Source organism: Catharus ustulatus, unplaced genomic scaffold, assembly GCF_009819885.2.
Source record: "Catharus ustulatus isolate bCatUst1 unplaced genomic scaffold, bCatUst1.pri.v2 scaffold_148_arrow_ctg1, whole genome shotgun sequence".
Lineage (NCBI taxonomy): Eukaryota > Metazoa > Chordata > Aves > Passeriformes > Turdidae > Catharus > Catharus ustulatus.
Window position 1 is genome coordinate 10977 of NW_024879494.1, and position 17343 is coordinate 28319.

The following is a 17343-nucleotide window of genomic DNA, read 5'->3' on the forward strand; positions in this document are numbered from 1 at the left end:
TTGTCATGGGAATGAGGGCGGGACAAAATGGCGCCGTTGTCATAGGAACGAGGGCGGGAACAAAATGGGGGCGGGACAAAATGGCGGCGTTGGCATGACGATGAAGGCGGGACAAAATGGCGGTGTTGTCATGGCGATAAAGGCGGGACAAAATGGCGCCGTTGTCATGGGAACGAGGGCGGGATAAAATGGGGGTGGGACAAAATGGCGGCGTTGTCATGGGAATGGGGGCGGGACAAAATGGAGGCGGGACAAAAATGGCGGCGTTGCCATGGGAACAGGGCGGGCCCGCGCGGAAAGGCCCCGAAATGCCCCAAAATCGGCAGAAATTGCCCCAAAATGCAGGAAAAAGGGCCGGGAATGCGGCAAAGGGATCTCAAAACAGCCGAAAGCGTCACTAAAACCGTCCAGGTATGCGCCAAATCCGCCCCAAACTACGTAAAATTGGCTTGGGACAGCCCCAAAACCTGCCTGAACCAGTCCAAAGTGCCCCGGAATAAACAAAACTCCTTAAAATGCTTCAAAACCACCGAAATTCCCTGAAATTCCTCCCAAAGAGCCACAAAACCACTCGGGAGTGTCAAAAAATGCCTTAAATCGGCCCAAAATTATCCAAACCCAGGCCCTGAAAATGCTCGAGGTGTCCCCAAATCCTCATGAGCAGGCCCCAAATCCCACCCAAAATACCTCAAGTCCTCACCCAAAACTTCCCAAAACCACTCAAAATACCCCAAAACCGCCCAAATTTCACCAAACCAACCCAAACCCACCCTCAAAACTGCTCAAACACCTCAAAAAAAAAGCTCAGACACGCCAAAACCACCCCGAAATCCCAAAGCTAGGCCCGAATCGCGGCCTAGATCCTCCAAATAAAAACTCCAAAACCGCCGCGTTTCAGCCCAAATCTTTTTTTTTTTTGGGGTCACAGGGGGGTTCCGGGGTCTGGGGGGTTCTGAGGGGATTTTTGGGGGTCCCAGGGGGGATTTTGGGGGTCCCTCAGCGGATGGTCTTGACGGGGCTCTTGAAGTTGGAGGCGGCCTGGAGCTGGAGCTGGTAGGCCATGGGGTGGATCTTGAACCCGTAGAGCCTGCAAAAAATCAAAATTTTGGGGTGGAAAAAGTGAATTTTGGGGAATAAAGTATGGATTTTGGGGAAAATATGGGGTTTGGGAGGGAAAATGGGGTTTTGGGGGGGGAAAATGGGGATTTTGGGGGGGGGAAATGGGACTTTGGGATCATTTCCCCAATTTCTGGGCCCATTTTTTACGGGGTTTTTGGGGTCGTTTTTCAGAGTTCCAACGTCATTTTTTACGGGGTTTTTGGGGTTGTTTTTCCCAAGTTTTGGGCTCATTTTCACTGGGATTTTTGGGTCATTTTTCTCAATTTCAGCCCCACTTTTTACAGGACTTTTGGGTCATTTTTCCCAATTCCAACCCCATTTTTTACAGGGTTTTTGGGGTCATTTTTCGCCAATTCCAGCCCCATTTTTTCCAGGATTTTTGGGCTCATTTTCACTGGGATTTTTGCATCATATTCCCAATTCCAACCCCATTATCCCCAGGATTTTTTTGGCATTTCAGGGTTGATTTTCCCCATCCCAACCCCATTTTTAATGGGATTTTTGGCTCATTTTTCCCAATTCCAACCCCATTTTTAATGGGATTTTTGGAATCATTTTTCACCATCCCAATCCTATTTTTTCTGGGATTTTCAGGACTGTATTTCCCAATCCCAACCCCATTTTTTACAGGATTTTTTGGGTCGTTTTTCACCATCTCAACCCTATCTTTTCTGGGATTTTCAGGACTGTATTTCCCAATTCCAACCCCATTTTTTACAGGATTATTTTTGGCATTTCAGGGTCGTTTTCCACCATCTCAACCCCACTTTTTACAGAATTTTTTGGATCATTTTTCCCAATTCCAACCCCATTTTTTCTCGCCTTTTCTGGGCTGTTTTTCACCATCCCAATCCCATTTTTTACAGTTTTTTTTTGGGATTTTGGGGTCGCTTTTCACCATTCCAACCCCATTTTTTACAGGATTTTTTTGGGATTTTGGGGTCGCTTTTCCCAATTCCAATCCCACTTTTAATGGAATTTTTGAGTCATTTTTCACCATCTCAACCTCATTTTTCCCAGCCTTTTCTGGGTCGTTTTTCACCATCCTAACCCCATTTTTTACAGGATTTTTGGGGTAGTTTTTCCCAATTTCTGGGCCCATTTTTTACTGGATTTTCAGGGTTGTTTTCCTAAGTTTTTGGCTCATTTTCACTGAGATTTTTGGGATCATATTCCCAATTCCAACCCCATTTTTACAGCATTATTTTTGGCATTTCAGGGTCATTTTTCCCCACCCCAACCCCATTTTTAATGGGATTTTTGGAATCATTTTTCCCAATTCCAACCCCATTTTTTCCAGCCTTTTCTGGGTCATTTTTCCCAATTCCAGCCCCATTTTTTCCAGGATTTTTGGGCTCATTTTCACTGGCATTTTTGGGATCATTTTCCCAATTTCTGCCCCATTTTTAACGGGATTTTTGGAATCATTTTTCACCATCCCAATCCTATTTTTTCTGGGATTTTCAGGACTGTTTTTCCCAATTCCAACCCCATTTTTTTCCAGCCTTTTCTGGGTCGTTTTTCCCAATTCCAGCCCCATTTTTAATGGGATTTTTGGATCATTTTTCACCATCCCAATCCTATTTTTTCTGGGATTTTCAGGACTGTATTTCCCAATCCCAACCCCATTTTTTACAGGATTTTTGGGGTCATTTTCCCAATTCCAACCCCATTTTTTACAGGATTTTTGGGCTCATTTTCACTGGGATTTTTGGGATCACATTCCCAATCCCAACCCCATTTTTTCTGGCCTTTTCTGGGCTGTTTTCCGCCATCCCAACCCCATTTTTTCTGGGATTTTTGGAATCATTTTTCCCAATCCCAACCCCATTTTTAATGGGATTTTTGGAATCATTTTTCCCAATTTCAACCCCATTTTTTCCAGCCTTTTCTGGGTCATTTTTCCCAATTCCAGCCCCATTTTTTCCAGGATTTTTGGGCTCATTTTCACTGGGATTTTTGGGATCATTTTCCCAATTTCAACCCCATATTTTACAGAATTTTTAGATTATTTTCACTGGGATTTTTGGGATCATATTCCCAATTTACAGCCCCGTTTTTTACAGGGTTTTTAGATCATTTTTCCCAATTCCAATCCCATTGTTTCCAGGGTTTTTGGATCATTTTTCCCAATTCCAACCCCATTTTTTCCAGGATTTTTTGAGTCGTTTTTCACCATCTCAACCCCATTTTTTACAGGATTTTTGGGATCATTTTCCCAAATTTTGGGCTCATTCTCACTGTGAATTTTTGGGATCATTTTCCCAATTTCTGGGCCCATTTTTTACGGGGTTTTGGGTTCGATTTTTAGCATCCCACTCCCATTTTTTATAGGATTTTTGGGGTTGATTTTTGCCATCCCAACCCCATTTTTTCTGGGATTTTTGGGATCATTTTCCCAATTCCAACCCCATTTTTAATGGGATTTTTGGGGTCATTTTTCCCAATTCCAACCCCATTTTTTACAGGATTTTTAGGATCGATTTTCCCATGTTTTTGACTCATTTTCACTGGGATTTTTGGAATCATATTCTCAACTCCAGCCCCATTTTTTACAGAATTTTTGGGTCATTTTTCCCAATTCCAGCCCCATTTTCCCCAGAATTTTTTTGGCACTTCTGGGTCGATTTTCCCCATCCCAGCCCCATTTTTCCTGGGTTCTTTTTGGGCTTTTGGGGTCGTTTTTCACCATCTGAACCCCATTTTTTACAGAATTTTTGGGGTCATTTTTCCCAATTCCAGCCCCATTTTTTACAGGATTTTTTGAGTCATTTTTCCCAATTTCCAACCCCATTTTTTCTGGGATTTTTCGGGGTCGATTTTCACCATCCCAACCCCATTTTCCCCAGAATTTTTTCTGGCACTTCTGGGTCATTTCTCCCAATTCCAATCCCATTTTTTACAGAATTTTTGGGGTCATTTTTCCCGATTCCAGCCCCATTTTTAATGGGATTTTTGGAATCGTTTTCCGCCATCCCAACCCCATTTTTTACGGGATTTTTTTCGGCATTTCTGGGTCGATTTTCCCCATCCCAACCCCGTTTTTCCCGGGGTTTTTTTTGTAATTTCAGGTTTTTTTGCCCCAAATTCTCTGACCTGGGCACGAACTGGTTGGCGGGGCGCTTGGGGCGGTACTCGGGGTGCACCATGAACAGCATGTGGGGGAAGCCGCTGCCCGAGTTTGCACTGGCATTTTTGGGGTCAATTTTCCCAATTCCAACCCCATATTTTACAGAATTTCTGAGGTCATTTTCACTGGGATTTTTGGGATCATATTCCCAATTCCAACCCCATTTTTTACAGGATTTTTAGATCATTTTTCCCAATTCCAATCCCATTGTTTCCAGGGTTTTTGGATCATTTTTCCCAATTCCAACCCCATATTTTACAGGATTTCAGGGTCATTTTTCCCAATTCCAACCCCACTTTTTACGGGATTTTTGGGCTCATTTTCACTAGGACTTTTGGAATCATATTCCCAATTCCAGCCCCATTTTTTCCAGGATTTTTGGGCTCATTTTCACTGGGATTTTTGGGATCATTTTCCCAATTTCTGCCCCATTTTTAACGGGATTTTTGGAATCATTTTTCCCAATTCCAACCCCATTTTTAATGGGATTTTTGGAATCATTTTTCACCATCCCAATCCTATTTTTTCTGGGATTTTCAGGGTTGTTTTTCCCAATTCCAACCCCATTTTTTTCCAGCCTTTTCTGGGTCATTCTTCCCAATTCCAACCCCATTTTTAATGGAATTTTTGAGTCGTTTTTCTCCATCTCAACCCCATTTTTTCTGGGATTTTCAGGACTGTATTTCCCAATTCCAACCCCATTTTTTCCAGGGTTTTTCGGTCATTTTTCCCAATTTCAGCCCCATTTTTTCTGGTTTTTCTTTTGGGATTTCTGGGTCGATTTTCCCCATCCCAACCCCGTTTTTCCTGGGGTTTTTTTTGTAATTTCGGGTTTTTTTGCCCCAAACTGTCTGACCTGGGCACGAACTGGTTGGCGGGGCGCTTGGGGCGGTACTCGGGGTGCACCATGAACAGCATGTGGGGGAAGCCGCTGCCCGAGTTTGCACTGGCATTTTTGGGGTCATTTTTCCCAATTTCTGCCCCATATTTTACAGAATTTTTGGATTATTTTCAGTGGGACTTTTGGGATCATATTCCCAATTCCAACCCCATTTTTTACAGGATTTTTGAGTCATTTTTCCCAATCCCAACCCCATATTTTCTGGCCTTTTCTGGGCTGTTTTCCGCCATCCCAACCCCATTTTTTCTGGGATTTTTGGAATCATTTTTCCCAATTCCAACCCCATTTTTTCTGGGATTTTCAGGGTTGTTTTTCCCAATTCCAACCCCATTTTTAATGGAATTTTTGGGGTCATTTTTCACCATCTCAACCCCATTTTTTCCAGCCTTTTCTGGGTCGATTTTTATCATCCCTACCCCATTTTTTACGGGATTTTTTGGGTCAATTTTCACCATCTCAACCCCATTTTTTCTGGGATTTTCAGGACTGTATTTCCCAATTCCAACCCCATTTTTTACAGGATTATTTTTGGCATTTCAGGGTCGTTTTCCACCATCTCAACCCCACTTTTTACAGAATTTTTTGGATCATTTTTCCCAATTCCAACCCCATTTTTTCTGGCCTTTTCTGGGCTGTTTTTCACCATCCCAATCCCATTTTTTACAGTTTTTTTTTGGGATTTTGGGGTCGCTTTTCACCATTCCAACCCCATTTTTTACAGGATTTTTTTGGGATTTTGGGGTCGCTTTTCCCAATTCCAATCCCACTTTTAATGGAATTTTTGGGTCGTTTTTCACCATCTCAACCCCGTTTTTCCCAGCCTTTTCTGGGCCGATTTCCGCCATCCCAACCCCGTTTTTCCTGGGGTTTTTTTTGTAATTTCAGGTTTTTTTGCCCCAAACTGTCTGACCTGGGCACGAACTGGTTGGCGGGGCGCTTGGGGCGGTACTCGGGGTGCACCATGAACAGCATGTGGGGGAAGCCGGTGCCGAAGTAGGCGCCGTCGGTGTGGTGGTGCCGCGAGGATTTGGGCGTGTAAACGTCCATGCACTTGGGGCAGTAGAGCTTGACCATGGCCTCACCGGGGATGTCCGACAGCCCTGGGGGGTGGGGAGGGGGCAGAGCAAAAAAAAATCCCAATTTTGGGTGATTTCTAAGCGATTCGGGTTAAAAAATTCTAATTTGAATGATTGTCGTGTGAAAGAAATTCTAAATAATCCACCCAAAAAAAACCTGACAGGAAATAAACCCCAAAAAATCCCAATTTTGGGTGATTTCTGAGCGATTCGGGTTAAAAAATTCTAATTTGAATGATTGCCGTGTGAAAGAAATTGTAAATAATCCACCCAAAAAAAAACCTGACAGGAAATAAACCCCAAAAAATCCCAATTTTGGGTGATTTCTAAGCGATTCGGGTTAAAAAATTCCAATTTGAATAATTGTCGTGTGAAAGAAATTGTAAATAATCCACCCCCAAAAAATCCCAACTTTGGGTGATTTCTAAGTGATTCAGGTTAAAAAAATTACAATTTGAATAATTGCCATGTGAAATAAATTGTAAATAATTCACCTCAAAAAATCCCAATTTTGGGTGATTTCTAAGCGATTCAGGTTAAAAAATTCTAATTTGAATGATTGTCGTGTGAAAGAAATTGTAAATAATCCACCCAAAAAAAACCTGACAGGAAACAAACCCCAAAAAATTCAAATTTGGGTGATTTCTAAGTGATGCAGGTTAAAAAATTCTAATTTGAATAATTGTCGTGTGAAAGAAATTGTAAATGATCCAGCCCAAAAAATCCTAATTTGAATAATTGCCATGTGAAAGAAATTCTAAATAATTCACCTCAAAAAAATCTCAATTTGAATAATTGCCATGTGAAATAAATTGTAAATAATTCACCTCAAAAAATCCCAATTTTGGGTGATTTCTAAGTGATTCAGGTTAAAAAAATTACAATTTGAATAATTGCCATGTGAAATAAATTGTAAATAATTCACCTCAAAAAATCCCAATTTTGGGTGATTTCTAAGTGATTCAGGTTAAAAAAATTACAATTTGAATAATTGCCATGTGAAATAAATTGTAAATAATTCACCTCAAAAAATCCCAATTTTGGGTGATTTCTAAGCGATTCGGGTTAAAAAATTCTAATTTGAATAATTGCCGTGTGAAATAAATTGTAAATGATCCACCCCGAAAAAATCCCAAATTTGGGTGATTTCTAAGTAATTCAGGTTAAAAAAATTACAATTTGAATAATTGCCATGTGAAATAAATTGTAAATAATTCACCTCAAAAAATCCCAATTTTGGGTGATTTCTAAGCGATTCGGGTTAAAAAATTCTAATTTGAATGATTGCCGTGTGAAAGAAATTGTAAATAATCCACCCAAAAAAAACCTGACAGGAAATAAACCCCAAAAAATCCCAATTTTGGGTGATTTCTGAGCGATTCAGGTTAAAAAAATTACAATTTGAATAATTGCCATGTGAAATAAATTGTAAATAATTCACCTCAAAAAATCCCAATTTTGGGTGATTTCTAAGTGATTCGGGTTAAAAAATTCTAATTTGAATGATAGTCGTGTGAAAGAAATTGTAAATAATCCACCCCCAAAATATCCCAAATTTGGGTGATTTCTAAGTGATTCAGGTTAAAAAAATTACAATTTGAATGATTGTCGTGTGAAAGAAATTGTAAATAATCCACCCAAAAAAAACCTGTCAGGAAATAAACCCCAAAAAATCCCAAATTTGGGTGATTTCTAAGTGATTTGGGTTAAAAAATTCTAATTTGAATGATTGTCGTGTGAAAGAAATTGTAAATGATCCAGCCCAAAAAATCCTAATTTGAATAATTCCCATGTGAAAGAAATTCTAAATAATTCACCTCAAAAAAATCTCAATTTGAATAATTGCCACATGAAATAAATCCTAAATAATCCACCCCAAAAAATCCTAATTTGAATAATCCCCATGTAATCCACTCCAAAAAATCCCAAATCTGAATAACTCTCAAACAAAATAAATCCTAAATAATCCACCCCCAAAAAATCCCAATTTTGGGTGATTTCTAAGCGATTCGGGTTAAAAAAATTACAATTTGAATAATTGCCATGTGAAAGAAATTGTAAATAATTCACCTCAAAAAATCCCAATTTTGGGTGATTTCTAAGCGATTCGGGTTAAAAAATTCTAATTTGAATGATTGTCGTGTGAAAGAAATTGTAAATGATCCAGCCCAAAAAATCCTAATTTGAATAATTCCCATGTGAAAGAAATTCTAAATAATTCACCTCAAAAAAATCTCAATTTGAATAATTGCCATGTGAAAGAAATTGTAAATGATCCAGCCCAAAAAATCCTAATTTGAATAATCTCCATGTAATCCACTCCAAAAAATCCCAAATCTGAATAACTCTCAAACAAAATAAATCCTAAATAATCCACCCCAGAAAAAGCTGACACGAAATAAACCCCAAAAAATCCAAATTTGGGTAATTTCCAAGTGATCCGGTTCAAAAAATTCCAATTTGAATAATTGTCGTGTGAAAGAAATTCTAAATAATCCACCCCAAAAAATCCAAATCTGAATAACCCCCACGTGAAATAAATCCTAAATAACCCACCTCAAAAAATACAAATCTGAATAATCCCCACATGAAATAAATCCTAAATAACCCACCCCAAAAAACTCAAATCTGAATAATCCCCCTTTGAAATAAATCCTAAATAATCCACCCCAAAAAATTCAAATCTGAATAACCCCCACATGAAATAAATCCTAAATAATCCACCCCAAAAAATCCAAATCTGAATAACCCTCATGTGAAATAAATCCTAAATAACCCACCCCAAAAAATTCAAATCTGAATAATCCCCACATGAAATAAATCCTAAATAATCCACCCCAAAAAATACAAATCTGAATAACCCCCACATGAAATAAATCCTAAATAATCCACCCCAAAAAATTCAAATCTGAATAATCCCCACATGAAATAAATCCTAAATAATCCACCCCAAAAAATACAAATCTGAATAATCCCCATGTGAAATAAATCCTAAATAATCCACCCCAAAAAATACAAATCTGAATAATCCCCACATGAAATAAATCCTAAATAATCCACCCCAAAAAACACAAATCTGAATAATCCCCACATGAAATAAATCCTAAATAATCCACCCCAAAAAATCCAAATCTGAATAATCCCCACGTGAAATAAATCCTAAATAATCCAGCCCAAAAAATCCAAATCTGAATAATCCCCACATGAAATAAATCCTAAATAATCCACCGCAAAAAATTCAAATCTGAATAATCCCCACATGAAATAAATCCTAAATAATCCAGCCCAAAAAATTCAAATCTGAATAATCCCCATGTGAAATAAATCCTAAATAATCCACCCCAAAAAATCCAAATCTGAATAATCCCCACATGAAATAAATCCTAAATAATCCACCCCAAAAAATACAAATCTGAATAACCCTCATGTGAAATAAATCCTAAATAATCCACCCCAAAAAATTCAAATCTGAATAATCCCCACATGAAATAAATCCTAAATAATCCACCCCAAAAAATACAAATCTGAATAACCCCCATATGAAATAAATCCTAAATAATCCACCCCAGAAAAAGCTGACGCGAAATAAACCCCAAAAAATCCAAATTTGGGTAATTTCCAAGTGATCCGGTTCAAAAAATTCCAATTTGAATAATTGTCGTGTGAAAGAAATTCTAAATAATCCACCCCAAAAAATACAAATCTGAATAATCCCCACATGAAATAAATCCTAAATAATCCAGCCCAAAAAATCCAAATCTGAATAACCCCCACATGAAATAAATCCTAAATAATCCACCCCAAAAAATTCAAATCTGAATAATCCTCATGTGAAATAAATCCTAAATAATCCACCCCAAACAATCCAAATCTGAATAATCCCCACATGAAATAAATCCTAAATAATCCACCCCAAACAATCCAAATCTGAATAATCCCCACATGAAATAAATCCTAAATAATCCACCCCAAAAAATTCAAATCTGAATAATCCCCACATGAAATAAATCCTAAATAATCCACCCCAAAAATACAAATCTGAATAATCCCCACTTGACCCACCCCAAAAAAAACCCCACACCAAATAAAATACAAAAAAATCCAACCTCTCCCAGTCCATCCCAGTCCTTCCCAGTCCCTCCCAGTTCCCCCCAGTTCCCCCTCAGTCCCTCCCAGTTCCCCTCCAGTCCTTCCCATTGCCCCCCCACTCCCTCCCCAGTCCCTCCCAGTTCCCTCCCCAGTCCCTCCCAGTCCGTCCCAGTCCCTCCCAGTCCCTCCCAGTCCCCCCCATCCCCTCCCAGTCCGTCCCAGTCCCTCCCAGTTCCCTCCCCAGTCCCTCCCAGTTCCCCCCAGTCCTTCCCAGTGCCCTTCCAGTTCCCCCCTAGTCTCCCCCAGTGCCCCCCAGTTCATCCCCAGTCCCTCCCAGTTCCCCCCAGTGCATCCACAATCCCTCCCAGTCCATCCCAGTGCCCCCCCAGTCCTTCCCAGTCCCTCCCAGTGCCCCCCCAGTCCATCCCAGTCCCTCCCAGTGCCCCCCCAGTTCCTCCCCAGTCCCTCCCAGTGCCCTTCCAGTCCCTCCCAGTTACCCCCCAGTCCCTCCCAATCCCCTCCCAGTGCCCCCCAGTCCCTCCCAGTGTCCCCCAGTCCAACCCAGTCCCTCCCAGTGCCCACCCAGTCCCTCCCAATCCCCTCCCCAGTCCCCCCCAGTCCCTCCCAGTTTCCCCCAGTCCCCCCCCAGTTCCTCCTCAGCCCCTCCCAGTCCCCCCCAGTCCATCCCAGTTCCCCCCCACTCCCTCCCAGTGCCACCCCAGTCCTCCCCAGTCCCTCCCAGTACCCTCCCAGTTCCCCACAATCCCCTCCCAGTCCCTCCCAGTCCCTTCCAGTCCCCCCCCAGTCCATCCCAGTCCCTCCCAGTCCTGCCCAGTCCCCCCCCACTCCCCCCCAGTTCCTCCCCAGTCCTTCCCCAGTCCTTCCCAGTCCCTCCCAGTTACCCCCCAGTCCCTCCCAATCCCCTCCCAGTGCCCCCCAGTCCCTCCCAGTGTCCCCCAGTCCAACCCAGTCCCTCCCAATCCCCTCCCCAGTCCCCCCCAGTCCCTCCCAGTCCCTCCCAGTTCATCCCAGTCCCCCCCCAGTTCCTCCTCAGCCCCTCCCAGTCCTGCCCAGTCCCCCCCCCAGTCCCCCCCAGTCCATCCCAGTCCCTCCCAGTTCCCCCCCACTCCCTCCCAGTGCCACCCCAGTCCTCCCCAGTCCCTCCCAGTACCCTCCCAGTTCCCCACAATCCTCTCCCAGTCCCTCCCAGTGCCCTTCCAGTCCCCCCTCAGTCCCTCCCAGTTCCCCACAATCCCCCCCCAGTCCCATCCCAGTCCCTCCCAGTCCTTCCCAGTTCCCCCCAGTCCCTCCCAATCCCCCCCACTCCCTCCCAGTGCCCTCCCAGTTCATCCCAGTCCCCCCCCAGTTCCTCCTCAGCCCCTCCCAGTCCTGCCCAGTCCCTCCCAATCCCCCCCACTCCCTCCCAGTTCCCCCCAGTCCCTCCCCAGTCCCTCCCAGTTTATCCCAGTACCGATGGGCAGCATGGGCTGGTTCTCACAGTACACCCGAGGGCAGTACCCGAAATCTCCCTGCTGGTATTTCTCCAGCTGGGGGGGGGGAAACAGGGGGGTCAGGGGGGGTCCTGGGGGGTCCCAGGGGGATTCTGGGGTTGGTTTGGGGGTCCCAGGGGGGTTCTGGGGGGTCCCAGGGGGGTTCTGGGGTTGGTTTGGGGCTCCCAGGGGGGTTCTGGGGGTCCTAGGGATCTCTTGGTGGTCCTGGGGGGGAAATTTTGGGGGTCTCAGGAGGTTTTGGGGGTCCTGGGGGGGGGGTTCAGGGGGTCCCAGGGAGGTTTTGAGGGTCCTGGGGGGGAAATTTTGGGGGTCCCAGGAGGATTTGGGGGTCCTGGGGAGGGTCTAGGGGGTCCCAGGGGGGTTCTGGGGTGGGTTTGGGGGTCCTGGGGGGTCCCAGGGGGGTTCTGGGGTGGGTTTGGGGGTCCCAGGGGGGTTCTGGGGGTCCCAGGGATCTCTTGGTGGTCCTGGGGGGGAAATTTTGAGGGTCCCTGGAGGGCTTGGGGGTCCCTAGGGGGTCCCAGGGTGTTCTGGGGTGGGTTTGGGGGTCCCAGGGGGGTTCTGGGGGTCCTAGGGATCTCTTGGTGGTCCTGGGGGGGAAATTTTGGGGGTCCCAGGAGGATTTGGGGGTCCTGGGGGAGGGTCTAGGGGGTCCCAGGGGGGTTCTGGGGTGGGTTTGGGGGTCCTAGGGGGTCCCAGGGGGGTTCTGGGGGTCCTAGAGATCTCTTGGTGGTCCTGGGGGGGAAATTTTGGGGGTCTCAGGAGGTTTTGGGGGTCCTGGGGGGGGGTTCAGGGGGTCCCAGGGAGGTTTTGAGGGTCCTGGGGGGGAAATTTTGGGGGTCCCAGGAGGATTTGGGGGTCCTGGGGAGGGTCTAGGGGGTCCCAGGGGGATTCTGGGGTGGGTTTGGGGGTCCTGGGGGGTCCCAGGGGGGTTCTGGGGGTCCTAGGGATCTCTTGGGGGTCCTGGGGGAGGGATTTTGAGGGTCCCAGGGAGGTTCTGGGGTGAGTTTGGGGGTCCCAGGGGGGTTCTGGGGGTCCCAGGAGGGTTCTGGGGAGGTTCAGGGGGTCCCAGGGAGGTTTTGAGGGTCCTGGGGGGGGAAATTTTGGGGGTCCCAGGAGGATGTGGGGGTCCTGGGCAGGGTCTAGGGGGTCCCAGGGGGGTTCTGGGGTGGGTTTGGGGGTCCTGGGGGGTCCCAGGGGGTTCTGGGGGTCCCAGGGATCTCTTGGTGGTCCTGGGGGGGAAATTTTGAGGGTCCCTGGAGGGCTTGGGGGTCCCTCGGGGGTCCCAGGAGGGTTCTGGGGGTGAGTTTGGGGGTCCCAGGGGGGTTCTGGGGGTCCCAGGGATCTCTTGGTGGTCCTGGGGGGGAAATTTTGGGGGTCTCAGGAGGTTTTGGGGGTCCTGGGGGATGGTTCAGGGGGTCCCAGGGAGGTTTTGAGGGTCCTGGGGGGGAAATTTTGGGGGTCCCAGGAGGATTTGGGGGTCCTGGGGAGGGTCTAGGGGGGTCCCAGGGGGGTTCTGGGGTGGGTTTGGGGGTCCTGGGGAGGGTCTAGGGGGGTCCCAGGGGGGTTCTGGGGGTCCTAGGGATCTCTTGGGGGTCCTGGGGGAGGGATTTTGAGGGTCCCAGGGAGGTTCTGGGGTGAGTTTGGGGGTCCCAGGAGGGTTCTGGGGAGGTTCTGGGGGTTCTGGGGAGGTTCAGGGGGTCCCAGGGAGGTTTTGAGGGTCCTGGGGGGGGAAATTTTGGGGGTCCCAGGAGGATTTGGGGGTCCTGGGGAGGGTCTAGGGGGTCCCAGGGGGGTTCTGGGGTGGGTTTGGGGGTCCTGGGGGGTCCCAGGGGGGTTCTGGGGGTCCTAGGAATCTCTTGGGGGTCCTGGGGGAGGGATTTTGAGGGTCCCAGGGAGGTTCTGGGGTGAGTTTGGGGGTCCCAGGGGGGTTCTGGGGGTCCCAGGAGGGTTCTGGGGAGGTTCAGGGGGTCCCAGGGAGGTTTTGAGGGTCCTGGGGGGGGAAATTTTGGGGGTCCCAGGAGGTTTTGGGGGTCCTGGGGAGGGTCTAGGGGGTCCCAGGGGGGTTCTGGGGTGGGTTTGGGGGTCCTGGGGGGTCCCAGGGAGGTTCTGGGGGCTCAGGGGGGATTTGGGGGTCCCAGGGAGTTTAGGAATCCCGGGGTTTTGGGGGTCCCCGGGAGGGTCCCAGGTGGTTTTGGGGGTCCTGACGGGTTTGAGGGTCCCAGGGAGGATCCCCGGGGGGTCCCAGGGGGGTCAGGTCAGGGGGTCTCAGGGGAGTTCTGGGGGTCCCAGGGAGGTTTGGGGGTCCCGAGAGGAGTCCCAGGGGGGTTCTGAGGTCCCAGGTGGGCTTGGGGGGGGTCAGGTCAGGGGGTCCTGGAGGGGTTCTGGGGGTCCTGGGGGAGTTCCCAGGGGGGTTTGGGGATCCCGGGGGGGGGGTCTTAGCAGGTTCTGGGGGTCCCAGGGGGGTCCCAGGGATCCCAGAGGGGGTCTCAGCGGGTTTTGGGGGTCCCGAGGGTTTGGGGGTCCCCGGGGGGTGTTTGGGGGTCAGATCAGGGGGTCCCGGGGGGGAATAAGGGGGTCCCAGAGGTCTGGGGGTCCCAGGAGAGGTCAGGGGGTCCCAGGCAGTTTGGGAATTCTGGGGGTTTGGGAGTCCCTGGTGGGGTTTGGGGAGCCCGGGGAGGGGTCCCAGGGGTCTCCTGAGGGGTCCCTGGGGTGGTCTCAGCGGGTTTTGGGGGTCCTGGGTGGGTTTGGGGGGTCAGATCAGGGGGTCCCAAGGGGGTTTGGGGATCCCAGCGAGGATCCCGGGCGTCAGATCAGGGGGTCCCGGGGGGGTTTCTGGGGGTCCCAAAGGGGGTTTGGGGATCCCGGGGGGGTCCTGGGGGTCCCGGGGTGGGGGTCAGGGGGTCCCCGAGGGGTCAGGGGGTCCCGAGGAGTTTTGGGGGGTGGGTTTCGGGGGTCCCGCACCATCTGGGCGATGCCGCGGTTGGTGAGGATGTACCGCGCGTGGATCAGCCCGTAAAGCATCTCAGCCGCCTGCTCGATCAGATCGCTCTGGTTGGGATTATCCTCCAGCTCCTCATCTGGGGAGGGGATCAGAGGGGTCAGCACGGGGGTCCCGACCCCCAAAACCCCCCCTGAGCCCCCCAAAATCCTCCCCAAAAACCGAACCGGGCTCCAAGTCCAGGATCATGTCCAGCGCCTGCCGGTAATGCGGCACCTGCTCGTTCAGCCCCGTTAAATTGAATTTATCCTGGATGTAATCCTCGTCCACCTGCGGAAAAATCGGGTTTGAGGGGCGAGGGGTTTTGGGGAAAAAAAAATTTGGGGTTTTTTTGGGGGGGTCCCGAGCTCACCTCGCAGAAAAATTCGTTGCCGCGGAGGCCGCAGAACCACGAGATCCACGACACCTCCTCGGAGCTGCTCATGGTCCCGGGGTTCTGTGGGGAGGAACGGGGGGGGGATGAACCCACCGGGACCCCCTCCCCAAATTCCCTCAGCGCGCCCCCAAAACCGCTCCGGGCCCTCAGAGCCCAGCAGTGCACGGAGCCCACCCGCGGCCGCTCCCAGCGCAGCGCCCCGGGTTGGAAGGACGCTGAACCCCGCTGGAGGATCCCCAAAAGGCACCGGAGCCCCCCGAAGTTCCCGGGTTTTTCCCCCAAAGCCCCTCCGAGCCCCCCGGGCCCTCACCCGCCGCTCTAGGGGCGCTCCGGGCACGATCCGCGCACGCGCATCCGCCGCTTCCGCTCTAAGCCCCGCCCTGCCGGCGGGTACAACCAATCAGCGCCGGCCGTGAGACACTTCCGCTCTAAATCCCGCCTCCTGATCGGGACGGACCAATCAGAGCCGGGTTCTGCTGCCGCTTCCGCCCGAACTTTGGTCCCGCGCCCGAATCGACCAATCAGCGCGCGCGCCGCGCGTCACGTGGTTCCTCCGCCCCCGTTCACAACTTCCGGTGGCGGTTGTAGTGTCCGGCCAGGACCCTCCAGGACCCCCAAACCCTCCCCGGTACCCCCGAATTTCCCCCGCCATGTCTCTAATCGAGTTCCGCCGGGGCAGGGACCAGGCCGAGCGCTGGAAGGACGGGCAGCTGCAGGAGGAGCCGCCCCCGCCGCCCCCCGACCCCTCCCCGGGCGCTCCCGACCCCGGGGCGGACGCGCGGAGCTTCTACGAGAGCCTGATCGCTGAGGGGAGCGGCGCGGAGCCCGCCCGGAGCCCCCGCAGAGGAGAAGCGGAGGAGCCGCCCAGGTAGGTGCGACCCCCACCCCGCCGAAAATTAATTAATTTATTAATGAACGGTTAACGGGAGTCTCCCCTCCGCAGCTCCTCTGCCCCTCTCCACTTCTGCCGCAGCTGCGGGACCTCGTTCCGGGACCCCCCTGCGCGGCACCGCCGCTCCACCGCGCACCTGCTGGGGCTGGGGGCTCGGCCCGCGGCCCCCGAGCCGCTGCACATCCCCCCGTCCAACCCGGGTTACCGCCTGCTGCTGCGGGCCGGATGGCGCGGCGGCGGCCTGGGCCGGGGCGGCCGCGGGCGGCGGCTGCCGGTACCCACCGAGCTCCGGAGGGACCGGGCCGGGCTGGGCTGGGGGCCGGGACCCCCGGCCCGCGTCACGCACTTCGGCCCGGGGGACACGGCGGCTGTGGCGGGGGGAAAAGGGGGCAGCGGGGAGGGGTCCCGGTCTCGGTCTCGGTCTCGATCCCGCTCCGAGGCGGCGGAGCGGGCCTGGGAGATTCAGCTGAGGGAGTACATGGAGCGCTGGGATCCTCCCGAGCCCCCGCCCCGAGCGAAGCGCGACCCCTCCTGAGGCCCCCCAGACCTCCCCCGTCCCCACCCCCGGAGATCCCCATGGAGGAATTCGGGTTGGAACGCTGCCCTTCGCGGTGAGTCTGGGGAAGCGCCACCGGGACTGGAGACCCCCGAATTTGGGCGGGGGGGGAGGCGCCCCCCTCCCCTAATGCCGTTCAGAGCCGACTCGGTCCTCCGCGCCGCCAGGGGGCGACAAAACAGCATGACGCCATTTCCGCTCTCACTCTACTGCACTTCCGGCCACCCGTGAGGCGGCTTCCGGCCACTTCTGAGGTGACTTCCGGCCATTCCTGAGGCGATTTCCGGCTGCCCCTGAGGCGACTTCCGGCCACTCCTGAGGCGATTTCCGGCTGCCCCTGAGGCGACTTCCGGCGCGGGAACCGCCGCCACCGCGGTGAGACCCCCGGGACCCCCAGGCCCTCCCAGGATCCCCCAGACCCTCCCGGGACCCCCGAGCGGCTCGTTCGAGGGTGGGGAGAAGAAATTTTGGGGCGACCCCCGGCATCGCCCCCCACCCTGGAGCTCCCCCCGAGCTGGGGAGGGGTCCCAGCCCTGAGCTCCCCTCAGATGTGGCAGAACCGGAGCTGCTCGGGGTGTGGGACCCCAAAGAAGGCTGAGAAAACCCCGAAAACGAGCGAAGACCCCTCCTCAACTCTGAAAGAATCCTCAAAATGAGTCTGGGGGCTCTGAAGAAAAATTAAACCGTGTTGGGCG

The 17343-nt window shown here is 50.5% G+C and overlaps 2 protein-coding genes across 2 annotated transcripts; one reads left to right on the plus strand and one right to left on the minus strand.

Annotated features, from left to right (window-relative positions):
- Nucleotides 1-921: 921 nt before the first annotated feature.
- CSNK2B (casein kinase 2 beta) lies at nucleotides 922-15620 on the minus strand. Its single transcript, XM_033086795.1, has 7 exons — nucleotides 15511-15620; nucleotides 15177-15260; nucleotides 14992-15094; nucleotides 14788-14903; nucleotides 11787-11862; nucleotides 6061-6250; nucleotides 922-1087 (listed from the first exon to the last, which is right to left on the minus strand). Exons 2-7 carry the CDS (start codon nucleotides 15246-15248, stop codon nucleotides 997-999), a joined length of 648 nt encoding a protein of 215 aa, XP_032942686.1. The 5' UTR covers nucleotides 15249-15260; nucleotides 15511-15620; the 3' UTR covers nucleotides 922-996.
- Nucleotides 15621-15687: 67 nt separating this feature from the next.
- On the plus strand, nucleotides 15688-16444 carry GPANK1 (G-patch domain and ankyrin repeats 1; the record flags this gene model as incomplete). The annotated part of the gene is made up of 2 exons (XM_033086794.1): nucleotides 15688-16068; nucleotides 16144-16444. Coding segments are annotated over exons 1-2 (519 nt in total), but the record flags the coding sequence as incomplete, so codon positions are not given.
- Between the last annotated feature and the right edge of the window lie 899 nt (nucleotides 16445-17343).

Coding starts and splice junctions, on each gene's coding strand:
- CSNK2B (XM_033086795.1), bottom strand. CDS start 15,248: ATGAGCAGCTCCGAGGAGGTGTCGTGGATCTCGTGGTTCTGCGGCCTC. Junction 15,095..15,176: donor GCAACGAATTTTTCTGCGAG/GTGAGCTCGGGA, acceptor ATTTTTCCGCAG/GTGGACGAGGATTACATCCA. Junction 14,904..14,991: donor GATCCTGGACTTGGAGCCCG/GTTCGGTTTTTG, acceptor TCCCCTCCCCAG/ATGAGGAGCTGGAGGATAAT.